The sequence below is a fragment of the Anopheles darlingi genome, chromosome 2 (assembly GCF_943734745.1).
Source record: "Anopheles darlingi chromosome 2, idAnoDarlMG_H_01, whole genome shotgun sequence".
NCBI lineage: Eukaryota > Metazoa > Arthropoda > Insecta > Diptera > Culicidae > Anopheles > Anopheles darlingi.
In genome coordinates this window covers 70,141,780-70,163,694 of record NC_064874.1, presented here as the reverse complement: position 1 = coordinate 70,163,694, position 21,915 = coordinate 70,141,780, and the positions used below count along the sequence as shown (strand labels likewise).

At 50.5% G+C, this 21,915-nt stretch overlaps 1 protein-coding gene across 3 annotated transcripts in view; it reads left to right on the top strand.

The window, feature by feature from the left end:
- The first annotated feature begins 7,776 nt into the window (after positions 1 to 7,776).
- The window catches only part of LOC125952308 (kinesin-related protein 8), a 91,094-nt gene continuing 76,955 nt past the window's right edge, over positions 7,777 to 21,915 (top strand). The window contains exons 1-2 of one of the 3 annotated variants that reach the window (XM_049681728.1): positions 7,777 to 7,885; positions 13,356 to 14,175. In XM_049681728.1, coding sequence (XP_049537685.1) covers positions 13,853 to 14,175 — 323 coding nt within the window. In that variant the 5' untranslated portion in view covers positions 7,777 to 7,885; positions 13,356 to 13,852. Of the gene's footprint in view, positions 8,039 to 13,355; positions 14,176 to 21,915 lie in introns of all 3 variants that reach the window. The other 2 variants (XM_049681729.1, XM_049681727.1) reach the window with 2 other exon arrangements.

The window sequence follows — 21,915 nt, the reverse complement described above, 5'->3', positions numbered from 1 at the left end:
CGCACCGTGGTACCCGTGATTGACCACAGACACAGCCACCAGGCCACCGGCACACCAGGCCGCATGCTTTAAATGCGTTTGTATTTTTAACTACAATGTAACCAGCGCGGGTGTGGGGCTGGATGGTAGCAGCGCTGTAAGCGCGTGTAGCGTGTGGAGTTTAATTTGACATTTCCGTGCCGCGAAACAACGCGTTACGATGTGACATCGTGGTTTAACAAAAAAAAAAAAAAAGACACTTTACCCTGGCGCCTGTTGCCTGACAATGTACCAAACGAATCATCGTGATTATGCGATCGCCATCCGCTTTTTCCTTTTCTTTTCTTCTTTTTAAAGATTGGGCGATGGGCGAAAGAAAGTGATGCAAAACTGCAACACTGCCCCTTTATCCGATCCGATCACGAGGGAAGAGGGCTTTGATCGATCGATCCCCTTACACCGTTGCGGCGTGGGCTGCCAGCGAGCGGCTGGCTCGGTTGGCAACAAAGTGCCAACCGACCGACCGATGGCCGATGGAAAACGAGATCAAAACCTGACGCCGAAAGGCATCGCATCGTCCCACATACGCACACGACGGGGACGACGTGGAGTCCGGCAAAGGGTTTGGCAACCCGATAAGCTGTCCAATCCATTTGTCACTGTTACTGTTGCATTTTTGTCATTGCGACATTGCGACAAACACTTTCTGCTCGGTGTAGCGTGTCCGTTACCAATGTGCGGTACAAATCCAATACATTTGAGGTACAAATTCACACACTCCCACACCAACACCCCTCTAGTGAGGCGCCGCGAGAGACATTACATGAAATTAATTAGCGAGATAAATTGGGAAGATGACGAAGGAGGCGCATAACGATGTGAATATTGAGTAAACATCATCATACCGGTTGCTGACTCCTACTGTTGCACCGAAAGATGGATGGGCCGGTGCTCGTGGAAAGTGTCGGTGCTGTTTTGTGGTGAAACAATTGATTGAAAAGTAATATGTTAACTTTCTTCTACTTGTACTCAGATCAGCATCTGATGAGCGATGAGTGATAATGATCGCTCAGTATGTGGAAAATTCTTCGCACGAGTACACGAAACAAACACTAAACGTGCAAAAAGTAAAAATCTCCGCCAGGCCCCGCTAGACGGCGCATCTAGATCGTAAAACCGCCTGCTCGCTGCATGGAAAGACCATTGTCGTAGCGTATGAGCACAGCGCAACGAGAACTTTCTCCCGGTGGCGATGTGTGGCCCAGTACCCGGTTTCGTACCTTCGGTCTGCTTTATGCCAACATCATCATCATCATCACGGCATCACGCGCGAAAGCAAAGTGGAGCAAACCATCGGCGTCCATCTTTTGGGTGCTTCGGTTTTCGCTGCCGCTAGCTGCTCCCTTCCGTGCGATGGATTCGATTTAAAAGAAATTGCTTCATTTTTCTGCACGGCTTTATTTGCTTTTATTAATGTGTCTCTACTCCCCTCCCCGCGGGTGGTGGCCTGTTTCAGCTCAGCGGGCTTTCTTTTCCCTGCTTCATTCGGTCTGCGCTGCGCTGCGCTGCACTGCTTACGAGTTCGTCGCTGATGCACTGTGCAAGTCTCCCGCTCTACGTGGTGGCGCTACGTAGTCTGCCGCGAGGAAGATGAATGCATGGACCGTGAGCCCCTATGCTGACAGCTCAGGGCGTGTTAACGGCTTCTCCCCCTCCCCTTCCCCGCGTGTATGTATCTTTTTAACGTTCGTGTGCGATGCGAAAACGTAGCGAGCGAGCTGCTTGTTATAAACATCGTGGCAGCTCTGCTCCGTTATGATGCCTTCACCGGGCGTGCATGATGTCACATGAGAATGTTGCGGAGGATAATGATGTCTTTCTTTTTTCTTTGCTTTTGCCCAGTGCTCATGATTTGTGGTGTGTTAGTTTTTGGCGCAGCTTCGTCACGAGTAGAGGTCACAGGAAAGAGTTTCGATGTTCTGGCTCGGCGTTTGGTGTGGCTCGCGGAACCTCGAAACTCCCTCGTACCGCTGACTCGTTGACTTTCGCTCCAACTGTTCCGTGTGGGAGCTGTCCCAGCTTCATCATCACCACCACCACCACTACCACCATCATCGAGGTGATTGCTTTTCATTACATAAATAAATAATAAATGAAATGAATGTATTTGCACACACATACTCGTTGTGGGAGGTGGGGTTCAGTGGCATGTGTGTGTGTTTGTGTGTCACCGAGTTGAGTCCGCTTTCCACGACATTTTCTGCTGCAGCAAACAGTAGCCTCGCTTCCTGCGACTCAACGGATGAGATGAAAGGCGACCTTTCCGGGTCATCCGTCATCCGGCGACGGTGCGGTTATCGTGGAGTTCGCGTCACGCTGTGACATCTTCACGGATGCTGGCACGAGCACTTTACGTGATTTTATCATGGAATCTCTCGCTCTTTCTCTCTCTCGCGCACGGTACATTGAGTGATGTGAAGAAAATGGTCGTAATTTTTTGGGGAAGAAGATGTTTTCCGTGACGCCAAGTTCCCGGTTTGGATTGGTTACTTTTGGGTGGGATGGGATAGTACTCCGCATTCACTCCCCGGTGGCTAAAACGTTGGGCATTTTCTTTTTATTATTGCCTTTTCCTTCTTCTGCCTAACTTATGCTATGACATAAAATCTTCGCATTGCGCAATCCCACGGGTGGGGCACGGGGTACGGTGCGCGCTCCATCCGAAAGTGTAGCAAACGTCTCCATGAAATGGAGGCTGCCTCGATCGGGGCCTGGCCGGGCCGGGCCGGGCTGGGTAACGTAAACGAGACCCCTAGCTATCGCACGCACCGAGAGAGAGGCAGAGAGGGCGTGTGGTGTGGAAAATGGATGCTGTGTTGGGCGTTGGGTGCTCGGTGGTGAAGGGGCGTCATCGATGCTTGCAGCACGGAACGTCGTGGAATGTCGCGTGGTAATCAGTTTTCCGCGCACGCAACGCGCTCGGTTTCGTTTCGTTTCCGCGTCCAATCGCGCCAGCTGCCAGTTCTTTGCCTTTTGGGGTTTTTGGGGAGCAGAACGGAGCGACCGCCAGATGGTTTTCCGTTGCGCCAAACGGTAACAAACGAGTGGAGCAAAGGGAACCGGAAGGTGTTTGGTGAGAAGCGGTGGTTCGAAAATTTTCTTTTCGATAACCAATTTGTCTTTCAAAACAAAAACACAAACGGCAGCCAGACATTCGATCGGTAGCATTCGATTGTGCGATTCCGTGGAGTGTACGTTTTGTTTCGATGATGTTTAAACATAAATCATCATTAATGCATGAGCCGATGGACCAGAGCTCGAGCTTTTTAGATCATTCCCTGCTGATAGAAGCTGGAGCAACCTGTGGTCATCATGCTTTCCCGTAACACATTTCTCGCTCTCCCCCTTCTCTTTCTCTCTCTCCTAATCGTTTTACGGTGCGACCAGTGCGACCCCTCCGTAAGGTGGGTGTCAAGAATGGATGTTGCAGCAAATTGGATTGCTCCGTCCTGGTCTCACATGAATCACGCAGCTGTGTATCGAAACCTCCCGGAAAAATTATGGAACGCCAAAGGTTATGCTGCGCTCATTCGCAACACACACACACACACACACACACGCGGGCGAGCTGGCGCTTATCTTAATGGGATCTAGCGTGTTATTGTTGTATGGTGCTTACGGAGGCCGCGGGCCACTGACACTGCGGACCCCGTGGTCACTTTCACCGACCACGGAGTTCGACCGCTTGACCGCCACCACCACCGATCGTACGTGCGTGCGTGCGTGCGTTTCATGTGTGTTATGTGCGGAGTGACTCAAGACAGACAGAACTCACTATCCTGCTGCTCGCTGTGTGCGTGTTGCGTCACACAGGAACAGCCATTATGGGCCCAGTGTTGACAGCTACTCCACCTTCCTGACGCATCATTCGTCATCCGTGCGCGGCCACGGATACTGGGAGGTACCGGGCATCAAACGGTCTGGACTGTAATAGTAGAAGGAGACCTCCTTCTTATTAACACGTCAAGATGCAAACTCCGGTACCCCAGGGGAAATCAGGGAAAATGTGACGAAAGCACACTTCGTGGCCGTGCGTATGCTTGTGGTTGGCCTGGAGTACGGGCCCCAAACCGATGTGGTTTCGGATTCCGGAGTTCGAATCTGAGGTTTACTTTTTTTTTTTGCGAACCGGGATATCTCCGTTCCGGGGGCCTCCATTAATCATGCCATGATGGCGCTTGATGCGTGGCATGCGTCTTGGTCCAACGCCATAGGCCGCGCTTATCGATCTTATCTTGGCACGGGCGCGCCCGCGTTGTTGCTTCTGTAGTCGTCGTCGTCGTCAGCGGCGACGATGGCCTTTTGCTGTTTAGTGCCGACACCCATTTCAAACGCTGCTCAAACGCCAACCCGCCTCCGGTTGAACCGTACCGGCCGGCATTGATAGAGGCTATCATGGCCGCACAACAAACACACAAACGCACACGCGCGAGGCTATCGCCAATTCGCAATCCTTTATCGGTGCCGCTTAATTTCTTTCTCCTGCGGGCAACACGCGAAATGAGAAAGGAAAGGGAAGCTTCATACATAATCAATCATCGGCGCGAAAGTGACTCCCCTTCCCGGGTGGCGCCCCCTCTCCCCCTCCCCCCCTTTTGGTGACACGCCGGTTTGTAATGGAGAAGGCTCTGGCTCCGGGACCGGGCGCTGGGCGCCCAACAAAACAAAAGCCAAATCGGTGAAAAGTGGGGCAACGTTGGCAAGGCTGTTCCTGGTTTCGTGGTTCCACAGGAGCTCGAATCACTACCGCTCACGAGTACTGGTACGGTGCGTGTGTGTTCCGATCCTTCGGTAGCCAGCTTCTCCGCGGTATTCCGGTTCTGGTTTTTGGAGTTTTGGACAACCGACCAGCAGAACGCGCGCCCGCGCGATTGCATAACATTCGATTCGATTGCCTATCATGAGGTCTCATGGATTTCCTGCATTTCGGTAGCATAAAACTTAAAAAAAAACAACATCATTAGCACCGTCACGAGGTGTTCGAGACTCTCACTATCGATCGATGTTTTTTTGGGACGCACGACGCTTGGAAGAGGTAATGCCGTTTCGGATTCCGGTGCGCAATGTGTGTTGACGGTGCAGCCTGTTTATGTTCCAACATCGGTTTCGGTTCGGTTTGCAATTTGTGGAAATGAAAATTGGGATATTTTGGTGACCAGACAAGACTCGGTGTTAGTACAAATAGCTTGCAATCTCTAGCATCATCATAAATTCCTCAGATCAAAGCTTGGCTATACATGACCGTTGGTGCGATCATCGTAAAGTTGTATTTATCATTTTCTGCAACGTTTTGCGCCAGCCATAGGTGCGTGCGTGGGAAGAAAGTATGAAATACCGTTGCAGCCTGGCGCTTTTCCACCCACTTTCTTCGACAGTCTGCAACGCTTGGCACACGCCTCACCCAGATGATGGACCATCTCATAAGCGAGATAGATGATTTTTCTTTCGTTCCCTACCGCTGATCGGCGCGTTTCGCAGGATTCACTGAGTGAAATAGCAGCAGCAGCAACAGCAGCAGCAACAGCAGCAGTAGTAGTAGTAGCAGTAGCCACCCCAGGAAGAAAGCTCGCATATGTATTGCGGTGCCTCCTTCCCTTCGCGTGCTGAAGCTCCAGCTTTGAGTGATGTGATGAATACCGAGCACCGAGAGCACTGCTTTTGGTTTTGGTTGAGCTGGCTGGGTGGTTGCTGATTGTTGGATGTCGTGTCGTGTTTCGGAGCGCGCCGAGCGAGCGAGTAACGTGCCCGGCGGATCGACCAGCATCACCACCACCACCTAAGTGCTGTTGATGATGATGTTGTTGTTACTGCCACCAGCTACCCCAGCGTACAGGTGGCATTTGATTCCGTACCAGCTCCAGGGACGGCTGGCAAAAGCGGCTTAATGGTCATTAAGAAGATATTAAGGTAAAAGTGCCGCCCCTCGGTCCGGGTTCGATCCGATCCGTATCGCGCGAGGGCGCGAGGATGTTACGTGGACGTGGACGGTCGGGGGTTTTCGGTTTTGGAAAGCTAATGAAAAGTGTAGTAATGCATTTACCGTGAAACAATACCGCTACAATCCGGCCAACGCCAAGGGAGTGCTTTTAATTGCTGCAGCATGCACGCATCTGGCCGCTTTTTGGCGTGAGCTCTTATCGATGGTGTCCTGGGGGGGGGGGCCATGCAGCTTCAGGTCAAGTGCGTGATGGCTCGCGTGATGAAGCGAGTATCTTCGAGCACGCGCTTATGCTTAAGTGAATCGATATCGGGCCGGCACGCCGCGGAGAAGAAGGAAGCTTTATTGATCACGAATCGTGGCGGCGCAAAACGTGTCGTCAAACTTAGCGGCGTTCTTGAATTGACTTAACGTCGCTAAGCTGGCATTAACTGCCTGGTGGCCTTTAGTGTCTGCCAATATGCGAGCCCGTCACGTTGTGTCCGTCCGTGGAGGGTGAGGGCAGGATTACGGCAGCGCTGATACGTTCACGCACGCCACCAGATGGCGAATGAAAGTTCCTTCCACCTCTGAGAGCATACAGGGAGGATGGGGGATATTATGTAATTTCGAGATTCTAGAGCCGTGGAATGGAATGTAGCAACGGAATACTGTGCGACCCCGATGTTTGCTTCCCGATTAGCGACTCTTCTTTTTGATTGTTTCTTCTTTTTCACCACAACTGGATTTGTGTATTCAACAAGAGCTTTAGTAAGTTTTGTTGCTTACTAACATAGAGTTCTTAAACAAGAAAAACATATCTCGTTGTGGGGAATCAGAAGCATGATCAATTTTATGTATCGCATTGCAAACTCGTGTAAAGGTAACTATGTTTTATTGGTAGCTACGGTTGCTCATAGCTACCATAGCTTACTAACAATCTTTAGCTATGCTACTACTGCATTATTTTATTTTTTAGATGAAATTATGCAAGAGAAATAAATAAAAACAGAAAAATTTTCCCTTTCTGTTCAATTGCAACGCACACTTCAAACCTACTCGCGGGTGGTTCAAATGAAAAGCAGAAATGAAATGGGATCCAAGAAAGAAGAAGAATAATATGTAAACAAGGGAACAAACAGCCACATAGCGCCTCGCGAAACAATGAATGAATGCAATAATACTGATGCTCCAGTTCAGACGCGCTTATGCTGCTGATGCTCCAGCATCGCAACCCCGTACGCATGCCACGGAGACACACTCCAAGCCACCTTCACTCTCGTTTGGCATTAGAAAGGAGAGGAAAAAACCTAGCGAGACCGAGAGTGAGAGAGAAAGAGGGCGTCCACCGATCAGTGGTCCGAGAGCGAAACAGATCGCGGGAGGCTGCGATTCACGAGAGAACCAACCAGCCCCCGGATGAGCGAATGCTGAGCTCCGAGCGATCACGCTCGCAACGAAAGTGAGAGCGCAGACGACCTGCGATCGATCGCGATCGCGTCTCATTGATCCCCAACTCGCCCAGGCAGGCGGCCACCATGGTGAGATATGCCGAAGGCCTAGACCCCACCGCCCCCCTCATACGGGTACGATCGACCAAGTTCGGCGTGCGCCGTTCACGCGAGCGCGCGACCGACGAGACCACCACGAGAAGCATAATTCGCATGCTGGCGCGCGATGCTGGCACGCTATAACTGTCCCCCCCTCCGATGGGTGGTGCAGGTTGGGAGGGGGGAGGGGATTCCTTGCCATGAATCGCCCGCTCGATCGTCGGTTCGGTTTTCTTCGTTTCGCGCAGCCCGGCTCAGAAATCGCTAAACCACGGTTCGAATCGGTCGCACCAGCGAAGAGCGTTTTGTTGCCGCAGTAGACGGACCAGCCTCCCGAAACAGACGACGGCACGGCTGCCGCGGGTTTTCCCTTCTACCTGTGAGTGTGTGTGTGTGTCGAGGTGCCGCGCATATTGCCTCGTTGGCTTCAGGCTCTCGAAGCACACCGTTGTTTTTTTGTTGTTGTCGAAACCAAACGTAAGCTGACGGAGTACCCAAAACCACGAACACGGCTACACGGCCTTCCACACCGGTAAAGATCCTGCGTTTCGTTTCGTTTCGTTCCGGAGTGCAGCGAACAGTCGATTGTTTTAAGGGGAAAACGAAACGGTTCTCACGTTCGTTTGCATTCCGGGGATGGAAAACGCGAGAATAGTGACCGCACCGCGAACCACAACAATTTGTGCTGGATATTTGGGGTGGGAGGCAGGAGCATAGCCACTGGTGGTGTAGTGGCTTCGACGGTGTGCTGGTGTGCCTGAGTACACTACTTGGTTGTTTTCACACAATTAATTTTGCACGCGTGAAGCTGATTTGAGTGAAAAGTGGATGCTGGAGCGCTATTTGTGACACGCCAAGTGAGAACAGCATCAAAACAGTGACAGCTACGTTAACTTTTCGCGTGAACAGTGAATCCGTTGAACGGCCAACAGCTGCCTCAAATATGTTCCCGAAGACGGTCTCGAAATGCGAAAAAAAAACATCGTAACCACGAAACAGCGAGGCCACCCATCCGGAAGATGGTGGTAGTCCGGCTATGGGGGAACCAATTTTTAACAATCGTTTCTTTTCTGTCACTCATTAATTAATTGTCCAATATTGTTACCAAACAAGCGCGCGACACGCGCACACAAACGCTTTCGAGACAGTATATTAGCTGCATATTTGATCGGTTCGAGTATTGGCTATTGGCCTTGCCTGGACCGCGGGCGGCTTCCTTTACTACCGTGACCACCACCGAAAGGTGATTTATCTTTTCTTCCCTTTTCGGCGTGCGACTATCTCCGGCACACTCGCGGGAACGTGGCGCGATGGCGTAACGCACGCTTTTCTATTTTATTTTCAATTTCATTTTGATTTTTTGCACAAATCGCTGTTCCGGCCGACCGACCAATGGATGGTTGGACAGGATTTCCGATCATTCGCGCATGCCATTCCCAACGGCTGGCGGATCACTAGGCAGGGAATGTCGTGCGTCGTCAAGTATTTTGCACAGCCAGCGGACGGAGCTTTGTTGTTGTTTTTTTTTTTAAATTTGCTCCAGCGGTGACCCTCGCCGCTCGCCATTTTGTCAACCGAATGGCGGAACCGCCATTCGGAATCGGAAGTTTTCCACCCGACCCGTCCGATTGCCTCCCCACTTTTCGAGCAGGTTCCGGAGCGTGAGGGCGATTCGAACGATCGATCATTCGTCGATAATGATGATAATGTTGGCTGCTGTTGGCGTTTGTGTTTAGTTTGCTGCTTCCTTCTGCTTCCCTCGTCCACGTCCTCGGCACAGGGGTGCAGGGTTGCGCGTTGACATTGGCCAGCGTCGTCGTCATGCGTAGACCTCTGGTTTCCGCGTACGAACCGGCGGCGCGTTTGTCACGCGATCGTAGACCTGCGAGCAACGAGCAACGCAAAATAGAAAGTGCCGCCCGATTTTTCGGGCTGTAGTTGACTCGAGTGTTAGTGTCGCGTTTTGTGCGTGTGTTTACGTATTTGTGTGTGGGTAGCTTGGGTTTGGTGAGCTGCTCGCTGAAAACATTTCTCACAACCTTGTTATGCTGGTAGTAATTTGGAAAACATTATAAACTGAGTGTTTGTACCGAAAAGTTGCGAACAAAATGGTGGCGTACAGTCAATAATGAACAGTGTGAAATCGATCGAAGCTGGACGGTTTGTAAGAGAAAGAAGTGACATAAGCATAACCATCTTTCAACAAAATGCAATTATTACATATTGTGCTGCGATAAAGAGATTATCAGCATGCCATCACCAGGGATCTCCGTTGAAATTAGATTGATTGGCTATTGATGTGAACGCTGTGGAGGCTTGTAGTGAAGTAATGGCGAGTAGAACATCACATTCTTGGTTCTGAACAAAACTACTGCTGGCCTGATTCTAAACAACTGACGGTGCAGTGACTGCCGTCGACGCCGTCCGGTGGTTAACGTGGATGCCCATGGTTTGTGCTGTCTCCAACTAGCGGTTGCAGCGATTTATTGACGCAGTGATATTTATGGTCAAAGCTGTCAATGTCACAACCACAACCGTCTGCTGCCGTCGCTGCTGCTGGTGCTGCTGTTGGTAGTGTTTGCGCTGTGGCGAGATGCGAGAGAAACCGATCGGCGGGATCTCGGAGACCTGTGATAAGCCGGGTGAACACGGGCAAAGCAGGCCAGTGAGAATGTCATGCGCATGTTGGTTCGGTCGGTCGGTCGGTCGGTCGGTTAGTTGGCTTGTCAAGATTTCACTAACAACGCCGCTGACCAGCCCGGGCTGACATTTGGAAGAAAAGAGAAAAAAGCGTTCGCACGTAGCAACGCAACCGAAACGTAGGGTGACCCGGGGAGGGAAGGGGTGCTGCCAGTGATTTAACGCCAGAGGCGAGCATTTGTTTTTGTTTACTGGAGGGCACCGGAGCACGGATTGCACCAGTTTTTCTCAGGGTTGTTTGGCGAGGGTTGCTTACTTTCATTAAACGGCGAGATGCTTGCTAAGATCGAGCTTTCGAGCATTGCGACCCTAGTACGTGACGAGAATGAAGTGTTTTGAGGTTTGTCGAGAACAAAATTGAGCACTCCATGGGCTGCTGCCTGGCGGAGAGTATGACGCGTTTTTTTTCATTCTCCGCGTAATCTAAGCGACCAGCGTCTCAGACGCAATATCGTAACCAACGCCGTCGGGGAAGCAGCTATCGATGAGTCTGATCGATGAGGCGAGCATTTTGGGGCGTCGAAGTCGCGACCGCTTCAAGGATAGTGAGTTAACGGAAGCGTTGGGCTTTAAATCATCGCCACCCGTACTGGCGGCAGTGACCTTTAAAGGGTGGCGTGCGCGTCAGCAAAGGGAGAGATCAAGTGACACCCGAGAGTGCAGTGCGATGCCGGAGAGAGGGAATTGGGAAAATAGGAATGGCACGGGATCGGTGTGCAACCGGAGTGCGAGTTGCAGCGTCCGTCAGCATGGGCATCGCGTTTTGTCGCGTTTGTGGCAGATGTACGCGTCTGGTTGCTGCGTATGATTTTTATGGACGGAGTCGGAGAGCGTCTGATGAAGCTATTGTTTATTATTCTGCACAACGCATTGATCATTTCACATCGATGCTGTCCCGGTTGTTTGACTCTGAATGTTTGTTCAGAAGTTTGGTCGAAGAAGGAAATTTCATTCGTTTACTATTGATTGGTGTGAAGGTGCTAATATAGGAAATTTATTTTATTATTGGTAAATATTCATTTCATTAGCAGTAAATGCCAAAGTTATCACCTTGCAATATTGATTTCACACTTGCACTAATACACGGATGCACGACAAAGCTACAAAAAGTAGTTAGCAAACTTATCGCAAGAAAGGATCAGAACAACAAACAGAATTGAAATTTCTTAAATCAGAACAACAATAAAAAACGAATTTAAAAGAGTTTCCATTAATTTGTCGATAGGGAATCGCTATTTGTCAGAAAATTATAAAGAAAAAAATTAAAATTAAATGAACAATTGTATTCGTGTAATGGCACCTTAAGATATTTTGTTACGAAGCGCTGTTATCACCACTTATGTGATGCTATCGATTGAATTGTTATTATTCATTCAATTTTTTGATATTCTTCTTTCGTCGATATGAATACCACGCCTGCATCCAAAATCAACGTCTCCTTCCATTCTATTGTTCCTTTTTAATCGAAAATTGCTGATCGAAAAACGTGGATTTTTCTTCTTCTTGTTTAGCGCCACGTTCTCTTTAGCTCCATGGATTTGGCAAATGCGATGGCATCGTAATTATGGTGTAAAATTTCCTAATGTTCGGCCTATTCTGCCCATCGATATTTTCACATTATGTTGTTCTGTCCGATTTTCCACCAACTTCATCGGCCAAGCGACAGCAGCAGCAGCGAAGTCAATCAATCTTTTTGTGCTTCATTATCTTCTGGCCAATTTATGGTTCCATCATCAATCTCTTAATTAACATTCCACTCGCTCCCGCCGATCGGGCCAATGTTTTCGTTTTGATTTCATTGCCTCTTCGCAGCGCCGTTGCTGCTCCGATGTTCTTCACTTTTCGATCATTTTCCTAACCTCCCTCGGCCGTCTGGGTCTGGCACTACGCACCTACCGCAGCATGTTGCCGGCGGAGAATTGAAACAAGGTGAAGGTTGGGCCATTGAACGGTGGTTCAGGGCTAGCAGTGCACGAAGTACAGCGTAAAAGAAGGCGCCAGCAATACCCTCGTTTTTGTTGCTGCACATACCGTCCGTTGCAGTAAAGCTGCTTTGCTCCAATTTCACCGCCACTCACCACCCCTTTTGCTAGATCGTACCGGCCACCAATGGTCAGAATGCTTGTGGCATGGCGTAGAAGGGTTGCAATGATGCGATCATGGACACTATGGCATGGAGGTACTCCACTTTTTCCAGCGGCAGCATCCACGAGGTGTTAGAAAGCGATCGCGGATGATCGCGGACCGTGAAACGGCGGATCGCGCGTGTGGCTGCGAGGGCGTCAATTTTGCATCTTATTAAATTGATTCCACTGACACTGGCTGCCACTGGAGTGATCAATGCGTGAGTGAACCAATTTAAGGATTCCCCTGCGAACGAGATGTCATTAGCCTCCGGAGCACTCGGAGCACGGAGCAGCATTGAATTGAGCACCGATGTACACGCGTGAAGGACGCTTGTACCGCGGAGCGAGGTGCAAAGAGCCTTTTCACTTGGGACACTCAAAGAACGCCTCTAAATGTCCAATAAAGCCATTAGCGAGCGAACGGCCACGGCGGCGGGGCAACCTTTGGAAGGAGGAGGCATCATTTCACTCGCCAGAAAGGTCGCCAACGGCGCCGGTGGAGGGAATACATTTATTGGCTAACGGTAACCGGTGCCGTCACTAATGATAGTGATTCGCGTACGTCCGGTGGCATTCGAATGGAATGGTCGCGATGGGTGGCACCTCAAATTCCCCCAAGGACACCCTCCCAAGGTGTCGTTTTTCACGCTCGGCAGTCCAAGGACACTTCATGCGCAATACAAGGCGAGCTATTTGTGTGTGTGTGTGGTGCTAGTGTTCTTTCAAAATTTCAATAGACTTGTAAGAAAAAATGCTTGCCTAGAACGAGACCGGACCGGTCGCGTTACCAACGATAGAACTGATGAAGGACCTTTACCAAATTGACATCAAAGATCGCTTCGTATCGTGGTGGACGGCGTGAATGATAATTTGCTCAGCAACATCAAAGCCACATTTAAACAGGTGGCAACCCTTCTTCGTCTCGACTCATCAACTATCATCCGAATGTGTCGATCGTTCGCTGCTTCATCTTCCAGCCAGCGTTACTTATGTAGATTTCATCTTCTGTCTTCTTTTCCACAGTGATTTGCCGGCATATTCAGTGTATCAAGTTACTCACCGCGTATCCGCGCAACCAAACAAACACGCCAAGTGTACGGTCCGGAAACTTGAAAACAAAAAAACCAAAAACCCAAAACCGAATCGAGACCAAGATTCTACGGGCACGGGTTCTGGTCGTTCATCCATCGGTTTTAATCACTTTGATAGCTGCCTGCTGCCTGACGGTAGAGTGAAACGGTTCCGGTAGTGTTCGCGTTTTTCCCCCGTTGTTTGTCTGTGTGTGTGTGGGGATTAGAGTGGGTGCGGTGGGACCGCAAGATTTTCTCTCCAGTAGTGTTCCGGTGCGTTCCTCGTTCGGTGTTCGCGTTGGTTCGGTTCTAGCGTGTAGGGTGGTTAGGTGGTGTGTGTGTCTGTGTGTGTGTTTATGTGCGCCAGGTTCTAATCGGGGCCCCGCCATTCGAATCGATTCGAGTCGATTCCATTCGCCCTTACCTTGCAGACACTGCCGACACTACCGAATGATGGCCTTTCGGAGGGCCGGTTTCTTTTGTTTGGGCGTGTTGCTGTTGTATCTGGCCGCGGGATTGGCCGCCGGAACGTCCACGTCCGGCGGTGGCGGTGGTGGTGGCGGTAGTGGTAGCGCTTCGCCACCACAGGTACGCGGCCGGGCCAGCAATCCGTCACCAAGGTTACCCCGGACCAGTGCCAGCCAGCTGTCCGCACAGAACAATGTCACCGCGACGTCGCGCGGCTCGGCCGGCAAGGCTGGCACCGGTAACAGTTCCGCGACCGCCAGCTCCCAGCAGACAGCAGCTCAGGGCCGTGGCAACTACAGAACAAGGTAAGTTCACGCTGACAAGGTTCGTCGCTTGCGGATGGTACATTCCGAATGTAAGGGTCAGTTCGAAGTTGATGGTTCCTAATGCTGGCGACAGAAGCCACAGAATCGTGAATTGTTCTTGTTGATTGTTTCTCGCAAAGTGTTTATAATTCATGACGGGATCATCTTTTATTAATGGTTTCAGATTTTTTCCTGCGATGATCCATCCGTTGGTTATTGTGTGGCTGTGAGCAGCGTTTGAGCTTTTTTTTTCTCAATTAGCGAATCAGTACAGCATTGTTTGTTTTGTATAGAGAAGCAGCTAAAGCATATTGTTTTTTTAATGGAAGCATGTTAAAACCACGTTTGAGAGGAACAAAATGCTCCGCGGCAAATTATTGATTAGAATCTAGCAAGGTCATTGGCAAGCACTTTGACATTTGTTTTAAAAGATGCGATGATGAAGAAGGATACAGCATAAGAATACATCACGCGATGCTATAAGCTTAACATGTTGGAAAAGTATTGTCTTACACCCGCGCCCATTATACTAATTACGAATATTGACCTTAAAATGTGAATGGAACCTTCAATATTCGTCTCCGTTCCGATCTCTAGTAACGATCCGAACCTGTAATTGATAAACAAAACTGCGTTTCACTCCTTTTTAATGACCACCATTGGACCGCGACCGGTGCTGGAATGCGTCGGCGGTGACGGTGGCGTGCAAATTATCCCCCAGTGTCAATCTGCCAATTTCCTTCTGCTCCTTTCGCGTGATTAGAAGGTAGGATAGGCATTCGGCAGACCGTGAACCGTCCGGCTATGGTCGGCCATAGTCGTGGCATCGTGGCACAGCAACGTGTGTCGATCATCCTCCAATTTGTAGCGATAGGTCAAAGTTAATCCCCTATCGCTGCTCGTAACATCTTCGGCACAAGCACTAAGGCTGTCGCTGGTTTGGAAACGAATACGGAGACGCGCTATCTGCGTATCGGACCGCCGAGCCCACCGAGTGGTTGGAATGTTTGGTTTCTTCTCTTTCTTCCTTCCATCGATCGGAATCAGCTTTTCGGTAGGAGCTCGCTGACTCTGCCGCTTACTGCCGCTGACCAATAGATCACCGGGTCTCTCGGTGGTACCGGTAGCCGTGGATCGGTCCGGCGCTTCCATCGCTACCATCTCCGGGGAGCTCGTTTGCGTTCGGTGCTTCAAATCGGTCAGCACAGCAGGTTGCTGTCCGCGCAGCGCGTGTGAGGGAATTGAAAAATTTGCACAAAATTCCACCAAAAAAAGCAAGCAAGCAAGCAAGCGCCTCATTTTAAAGGCGCTTCAGCAGCAGCAGCAGCAGCAGACTGATTAGAGAGGGAACGAAAAGAAAAGACATGAACGCAAACCAAAAAAAAAATGTGGCTAGACATTCGCACCAGCGCACCATCTACGCCCCCCGGGGGGAGGATGGTGCGCCAGAGAAGCGTTTCGCCATCACTCAAATTAATGACACTTACCCGCGTCGACGCGTTGTCTAGGGGACTTTTTTTCTTCATTTTGCGTTGTTGGTGGCTTCGGTTTGCCGTTTGCGCAGCTTTCCGCATGACCATTTGATGCGAAAACGTATGGCACCGTCCAAGACACATTGCGTACGCGCGTCTGCACGAGTGTGTGTGTGCGCGAGTGTGTGCCACGCGTTAGTGGGCAACTGTCGTTTTGCCAAATTAATTGCTGAAAAATGACCACTTGGCATGGTCAAGAGAGTGACATGTGCAGGTAGGAAATTTTTCGCGAGCGTCCATTTGCCTGCTTTGCCTCTTACCGAGCCTCTTACTACACATGAACGCACGCCATCCACAGTATCGTTAGTGACGACTTCACTGAACGAAAGGGGTACAGGGCATTGGGCAAGCGAATGCACGCAGGTTCGTCGCTGTTGTTGATGTCCTAGGTCCTAGGCAGCACATCATGATGGATGGGATGGATGAGTTTGCTAATTTGTTTCACACGCTTGGATTTTTTGGTTTTCGCTTGCTGCCGAACTGGAGAGGAAAGGAATGCTTGGCTGATAGCTAATGACCGAAGGGGTGTTGTTCGTCCTTCAGCATACGACTGATGCATAGTGATGTGATGTGATCGCGGTGATACTGTGCTGTTGCTTCACTCCGGGCGTTCAGCGAGACAGCGATAGGAGGGAAGAATCCGCCATCGAACTCTCAGCTGGTCACTGAACTGGCCACGAGTAGCATCTCCTGGAGGCAACGTAACGGGCAAGACGCACACACATACACTTAACGTGCTATTTGCTACTTTCAGCGATCCCGGGAGCACATCCGGTCAGCACGGATTTCCACCAACGGCTCTCTCACTCTCTTTCTCTCTTTCTCTCTTTCTCACAAAAAATGGCCCCTTTTGTGGGGATACAACGCACAAATCGTCAAGACTTTCTTTGCTCACAGGGAACCCCTACCTTGAACCACCCCACCGGGGGAAGGTTGAACGAGGGAGCCTCATGCACAGATATTGATTTCTATCGCACGAAACCGTGTGCGTAGCTGCAGAGAGAGAGACAGAGAGAAAGAGAAGTGCAGAAGAAAGAGAGAGAGAAAATGGTGAAACGATGCGATGAGGAGGATGAGGCGAGGATGGGGTAAAAGCACAAAAAAGTAGTCGCAGATAAAGCCTATCCAGTGCGTCCGTTTCCTAAACAAGTTTGTCTGCATCTCTTCCAACAACACACACACACGCACACTCGATGCTGTTGCGTGTGGTTTCGATAGACAAGACAGGCATCGGCGATAGCGATCAACAAACTCGTTGACAATCTCTGCTGATTCGGTGTCCCGAGCGGTTCACGCCGTTTTCCCATACTCCCATCGTGCGTACACGAGCTGTCGTAAGTGTATGTGTGTGTGTGTGTGCGTACACACCACGCGTGGCTCTGGATCGGGTTGTATCGCTCCTCCTCGAGAGGGAGGGTGGGGAACTGATCGTTGCGTCGTCGAGCAATCTTTCATTGGCAACAGCCACCAGCCTCTATTGCTTCGCTCTCTCTCACTCTCCGCCCTCCACCGTTTGTAGCTATATCGCTTGCGAATACATTTCTCACCGGACTATCATCGTCGGTGCGGTTGGCCACGACCGGCCCGGCCATCACCGCGATACACTCGAATTCGGCTTTCGGCTTCGGGGAATGATAAATCTCCTTCTGTCACGGGCAAAGTCCGCACGAGGTTTCGCGGTTCTTCACTCACGCGCCGAATTTGCGCACCATTCGGCACTCCACTACTACTTGGCGTCAACCTTTCGCGACATGGCGGACACATCAATTCGCCATTTCTGGGAGATACTAAATTTTGGATAGAAACTTTAGGTTTAGCAAATGGTAGAGGAAAAGTTATTGCCTTTCGCGGCGGCGGAATGTCAAGTTTCGCGCAGGTGGAAGAAGGGTCATGAAGTTGGGTGGACAACTTGGGCAACAGCATCTCTCATCTCTGCACCTCGTTCGATTGACCCGAAAGAAGGCAGCGAAGAGGGAGCGCAGCGCAGCGCAGTGGTTATTTGATAAACTCTCATCATCATCAACCTCTCCCCACTTAATGTCCGCAACCACCTTGCCACCAGTCATGTTGGGGTTCAAGTGTTTTATGTTCGGGATTTCTTCGGGATTTTCTTTTGTTTAATGTCGCGTCAGCTGGAGCCGCTGTCGGTCTAATCGGTCAAAGGTAAAAGCGGCGAGTGGCTGCACAGACAGAAAGAGAGAGAAACAGGATTTAAAGCACATTAAAGCAGGATACCGGCGAGGCATTTGTCTCAACTCTTTGTCATTCGAGTTTAAAACGGGATCTCCAATCATGCCGGTTGGATTCTGCACTATCTCTTCTTGAGAGTGCTGTATGTAAATTTAAAAGGCGCTATCTGTCCAACTACCCCTCCGCTTTTGACCACCCTTTGGACCACATCGCACTGTTGTGTGGTGCTCCAGCAAAGTGCTCCAGTAACGTCGTCGAACCGGCTGTCACCAGCATGTGGACCTCAACGCGCCCCAATGCGACTTTTGCTCACGTAAATAGATCGCTCCGGATCACACATTCACACACACACATACACAGTTCCTTTCGCATGAAGGTCACCGATGGCGGCGGCGGCGGCGGCGGTGGCGGTTGAAGCGTTGGGTGGAACTAGTTGTCCTTGCCACGCCGTATGCCGTGCCCGTTGCACGTTGTGCCTAGGTAATGAACGTGAGTGTAAACTGCTCTAGTCCCCCCCACTCCTTCCACCCCGCACCCACTTCCCTCCTTTCGGTTGGACCTGTTACAGTGCCGCGTGGAGGGCCGGGGGCCGGATCAAGATTAATTTTGCCGGTAGATAGTGAGCGGTGAAGAGGGAGGGGGAGAGGCAGAGAGGCTGTAGGGTGCGGTGCGGTGCGTTGGTTGAAGTCACTTGTCCGTTCTGCCCGTGATGTTTTTTTTTTTGCACTCTTGTGTTCGTTGTTCGTTTCCACCCCCCTCCCCCTTTCTTGGCCAGCGGCGAGGTCGCGCCATGTTTTACATTCTAGAACTTCCGATACCGTTCTCGTCCTTTCGCTTTTGAAGTGGCGGTGGCGGTGGCGGCCCAGAAGGATGTCTGATGTGATTGCGCAACAACCGATCGACACTGCGTTCGATCACGCGACAATGGCGGCCGGTTGCAGATGCACTAGATCAGAAGGCGATCGATCGGAACACTTTCTTTGAGCAAAATTTTGTTGCTTCATGGAATGCTGTGTCTTTGCGAGGTTTGCAATTCGTGAAAGTTCGATCAACAGCCAATCACGAGCACACGACTGAACATAAATCAGACTGGCATAAATATAACCTTGACCTATCGAAGCAGGTGGCAATATTCACTTCCCTGATCGAAGCCCCCCATAATCTCATCTTCGTATCTACATTTCGTTCTTGGCATGCCTTCGATTCGCTGGTCGTCGTCATCGTCGTCGTCACCGGTGTCTCCATCACAGTTTAGAATTCGATCAACGGAGTCAACGGAAATCATGCTGCGAGGGCTGTGGAACACACACGCACACGCAAAAAATGCAAATTAGAAGCTGTTGATTGAACAGCGGTGGCATCGGTGGAGAATCTCAAGAATGGTTCGACGCGATGGCTCAGGTTTGGGTCGTAAAACTACCTCCTCCACCTTCTCCTTCTCCTCCTCCTCACCCTCTTTATGGCTCAGAACTGGGCGAAAAAAAACAAAACAAAAAAAAGAACCAGATCATCCTATAACTCAAAGCCATTAATTGTATCACGGCGTCGACTGTGGTGTGCAGGACAGAGGGGAACAGTCACGTGAGTAAAAGGGGGGTTGAGGAATCTCCCAAGCGGCCATCTCTCAAGCCACCAGCCAGCGCCAGCTAAACGAAATTCGAATCGAATTCGAAATGGCTTTTTGGGCGAAGAATTCAATCGAGAGCTGCGCAAACATCAACCACATTATCAGTGATGCTGTTGGCTGTTGTGATCGTGTTTTATGACTCATTTATTATTTGCGCTCATTTTGCGCTGTGGCCGTGAATGTGTGTGTGTGCTGTTCACCTTTGCACTTTACGTTAGAACAGGTAGGTGACAGTTTGAGTTCCTTTTTGTGATGTTTTGGTTTGGTTACCATCGCAGAATGTCACGGAACATCTATCGGATATCATTGGTAGGAGTATGTAGTGGATGTCCCAGGATCAAGTACGCGACAGTCTCGAGCAGACATGGCCCCATCATGGCAATTGTTCTATTCCTTTCGATGATATCTTCATAATAACTTGAAATGGATGAATTTAGGCGAGCATCACGGTTTTTTGCGGCCATCATTAGCTTGATTTTAGTGAACCATTTTAAAGGACCGCTTCACCATCCAGTTGAATAGTTCGGAGGATTTCTTGCCTGGTGGTCGGTGCGTATGTCTGGCGGTCACGCACACAGCACAGCACCTTGCCATTGGCTTCTTTTGGCCACTGCCACGCACACCGAATATCATCAAACTCAAAGATAACACCGCGGTGCTCCCCATCTCCCACCTATTGGAATCAACGCGGCGAGAAGCCTACACACCTTCCCCGGTTTCTGCCGCCGGTTTTGCATTTCAAAATGTTAATCTAATACAGTTAACGGCCAGGCGAGAGGGCCCGGTGCTGTGTTTGGCTCTTCGAGCAGTGGCATAAAATTTGGTGAAGAAGAAAAACAAACCATGAACTTTATGTGGTGGCTCGTCGCCGCCGCCGTCGTCGTTTTACAAGCTCGGGCCTGCGGCGAACGAGTTCGACGTCTAATCCTCTGTAATGGGTCCGAAGATCACCGGAGGAAAGGAGTCCTCCTCTCGACTTCGTTTGTTTACAGAGACGCTACGGCCGAACGGGCGGATGGGCTAGTGTTTGTTCAAGATTCGCGAATGTAGAAAGTGGCCAACTGGACGGCCGATTGGCCTCTCCTCTCCCCGAGCGCGATACGTTGATACGATGCTTACGCATGTGTGTGTATGTAATATATGGGCAACCTGTGTCACCTCTCGGTGAACTCCAATGCTAAGCAGCTCACAGGTGATCGCGTCCTCCTCTGGCTCTAGCTCTTGCCCGTTTGGTGGATTTCGGTAATCTGCATTCCCACTCTCCGCCACTGTCTGCTCCTCTCTCACGCGATACGCGGGATTGAAATCGATTTTTTTTCCTTCGAAAGACATCTTCAGACATAATTATGCTGCGGGCCTCTCACCACCATAACCGCTCCCCGCCCGGGGGAGTACGGATTTTGATACGGTGTCCGCGGGTCACAGGGCCTTATGCCGTGGCCATCTACACCATCTTCATCGCCATTCACTTGTCACTTCTTGTCACTTCTTGTCGGGCGCTCTCCACTCGCGCAGTCGCGCAGTCAGTCTGGGACTCATCTCAATTATATTATTAAAGAAGTTTGCGAAACTGACAGCGCGAATCGCGTGTTTGGCCTTAATTGAAAGCACCCTGGCACCGGCACACCATTCACCATTGCCACCTGCTTGCCAGATGCTGCAACCCCTAAACCCGACGCTGTCATTCCTTTCATATTCTTCCTCGACGCTCGAGCCACCACCGCGGTCGCGTTATCGCGGTGGCGCTTGCGAATGGGGACACCATAATGAAAGAATCCATTTTCTTTTCGACCATTTCGAGATCACCAGCCAGTAGTCGATCTGTTGTGTTAATTGTTATTTCAGGCCTTTATTAACAGTTTTCAGAAAGTTGAACAGAAAATGGCCAGCAAAGCCAATGTGTGGTGAACATCCGTACACATACACGTCGCAACATCAGCAACACTGTAGTAATATGATTGTACCTTCGCTAGCACCGCTCTAAGCACCATGACATTGTTTTTCGTTCGCCATTTGCATGATCCACCGGCTGGGGATAAGCCACGGACCCTGACCTCGCCGACGGTGGTGGAAAATTAATGGTGGAAATCGCTGATGTATAAGCACTTTATCTTCCTTCCGATCTAATACTCACCGACACCAGCTAATTGAGTGGTTAAACCCATTGTCACTCACCTCGTCGTCGCCTCGTACCAGCATCAAGCAGCATTTGCATCAGCATCAGCGCCGTTTTCGTTGGTTGGCGGATGGCGCCGGCCCCGGCCCCGGCCAAGCTTGCGAAGCGAGATGCTGCGAGATTTCTGCGTCCGTTGGTACACCGTACCAAGCGTGATTGCGGAACCCCTCCGCGGCCAATTCTGCCGCGCCAATTGGTGAAAACCGTGAATCACG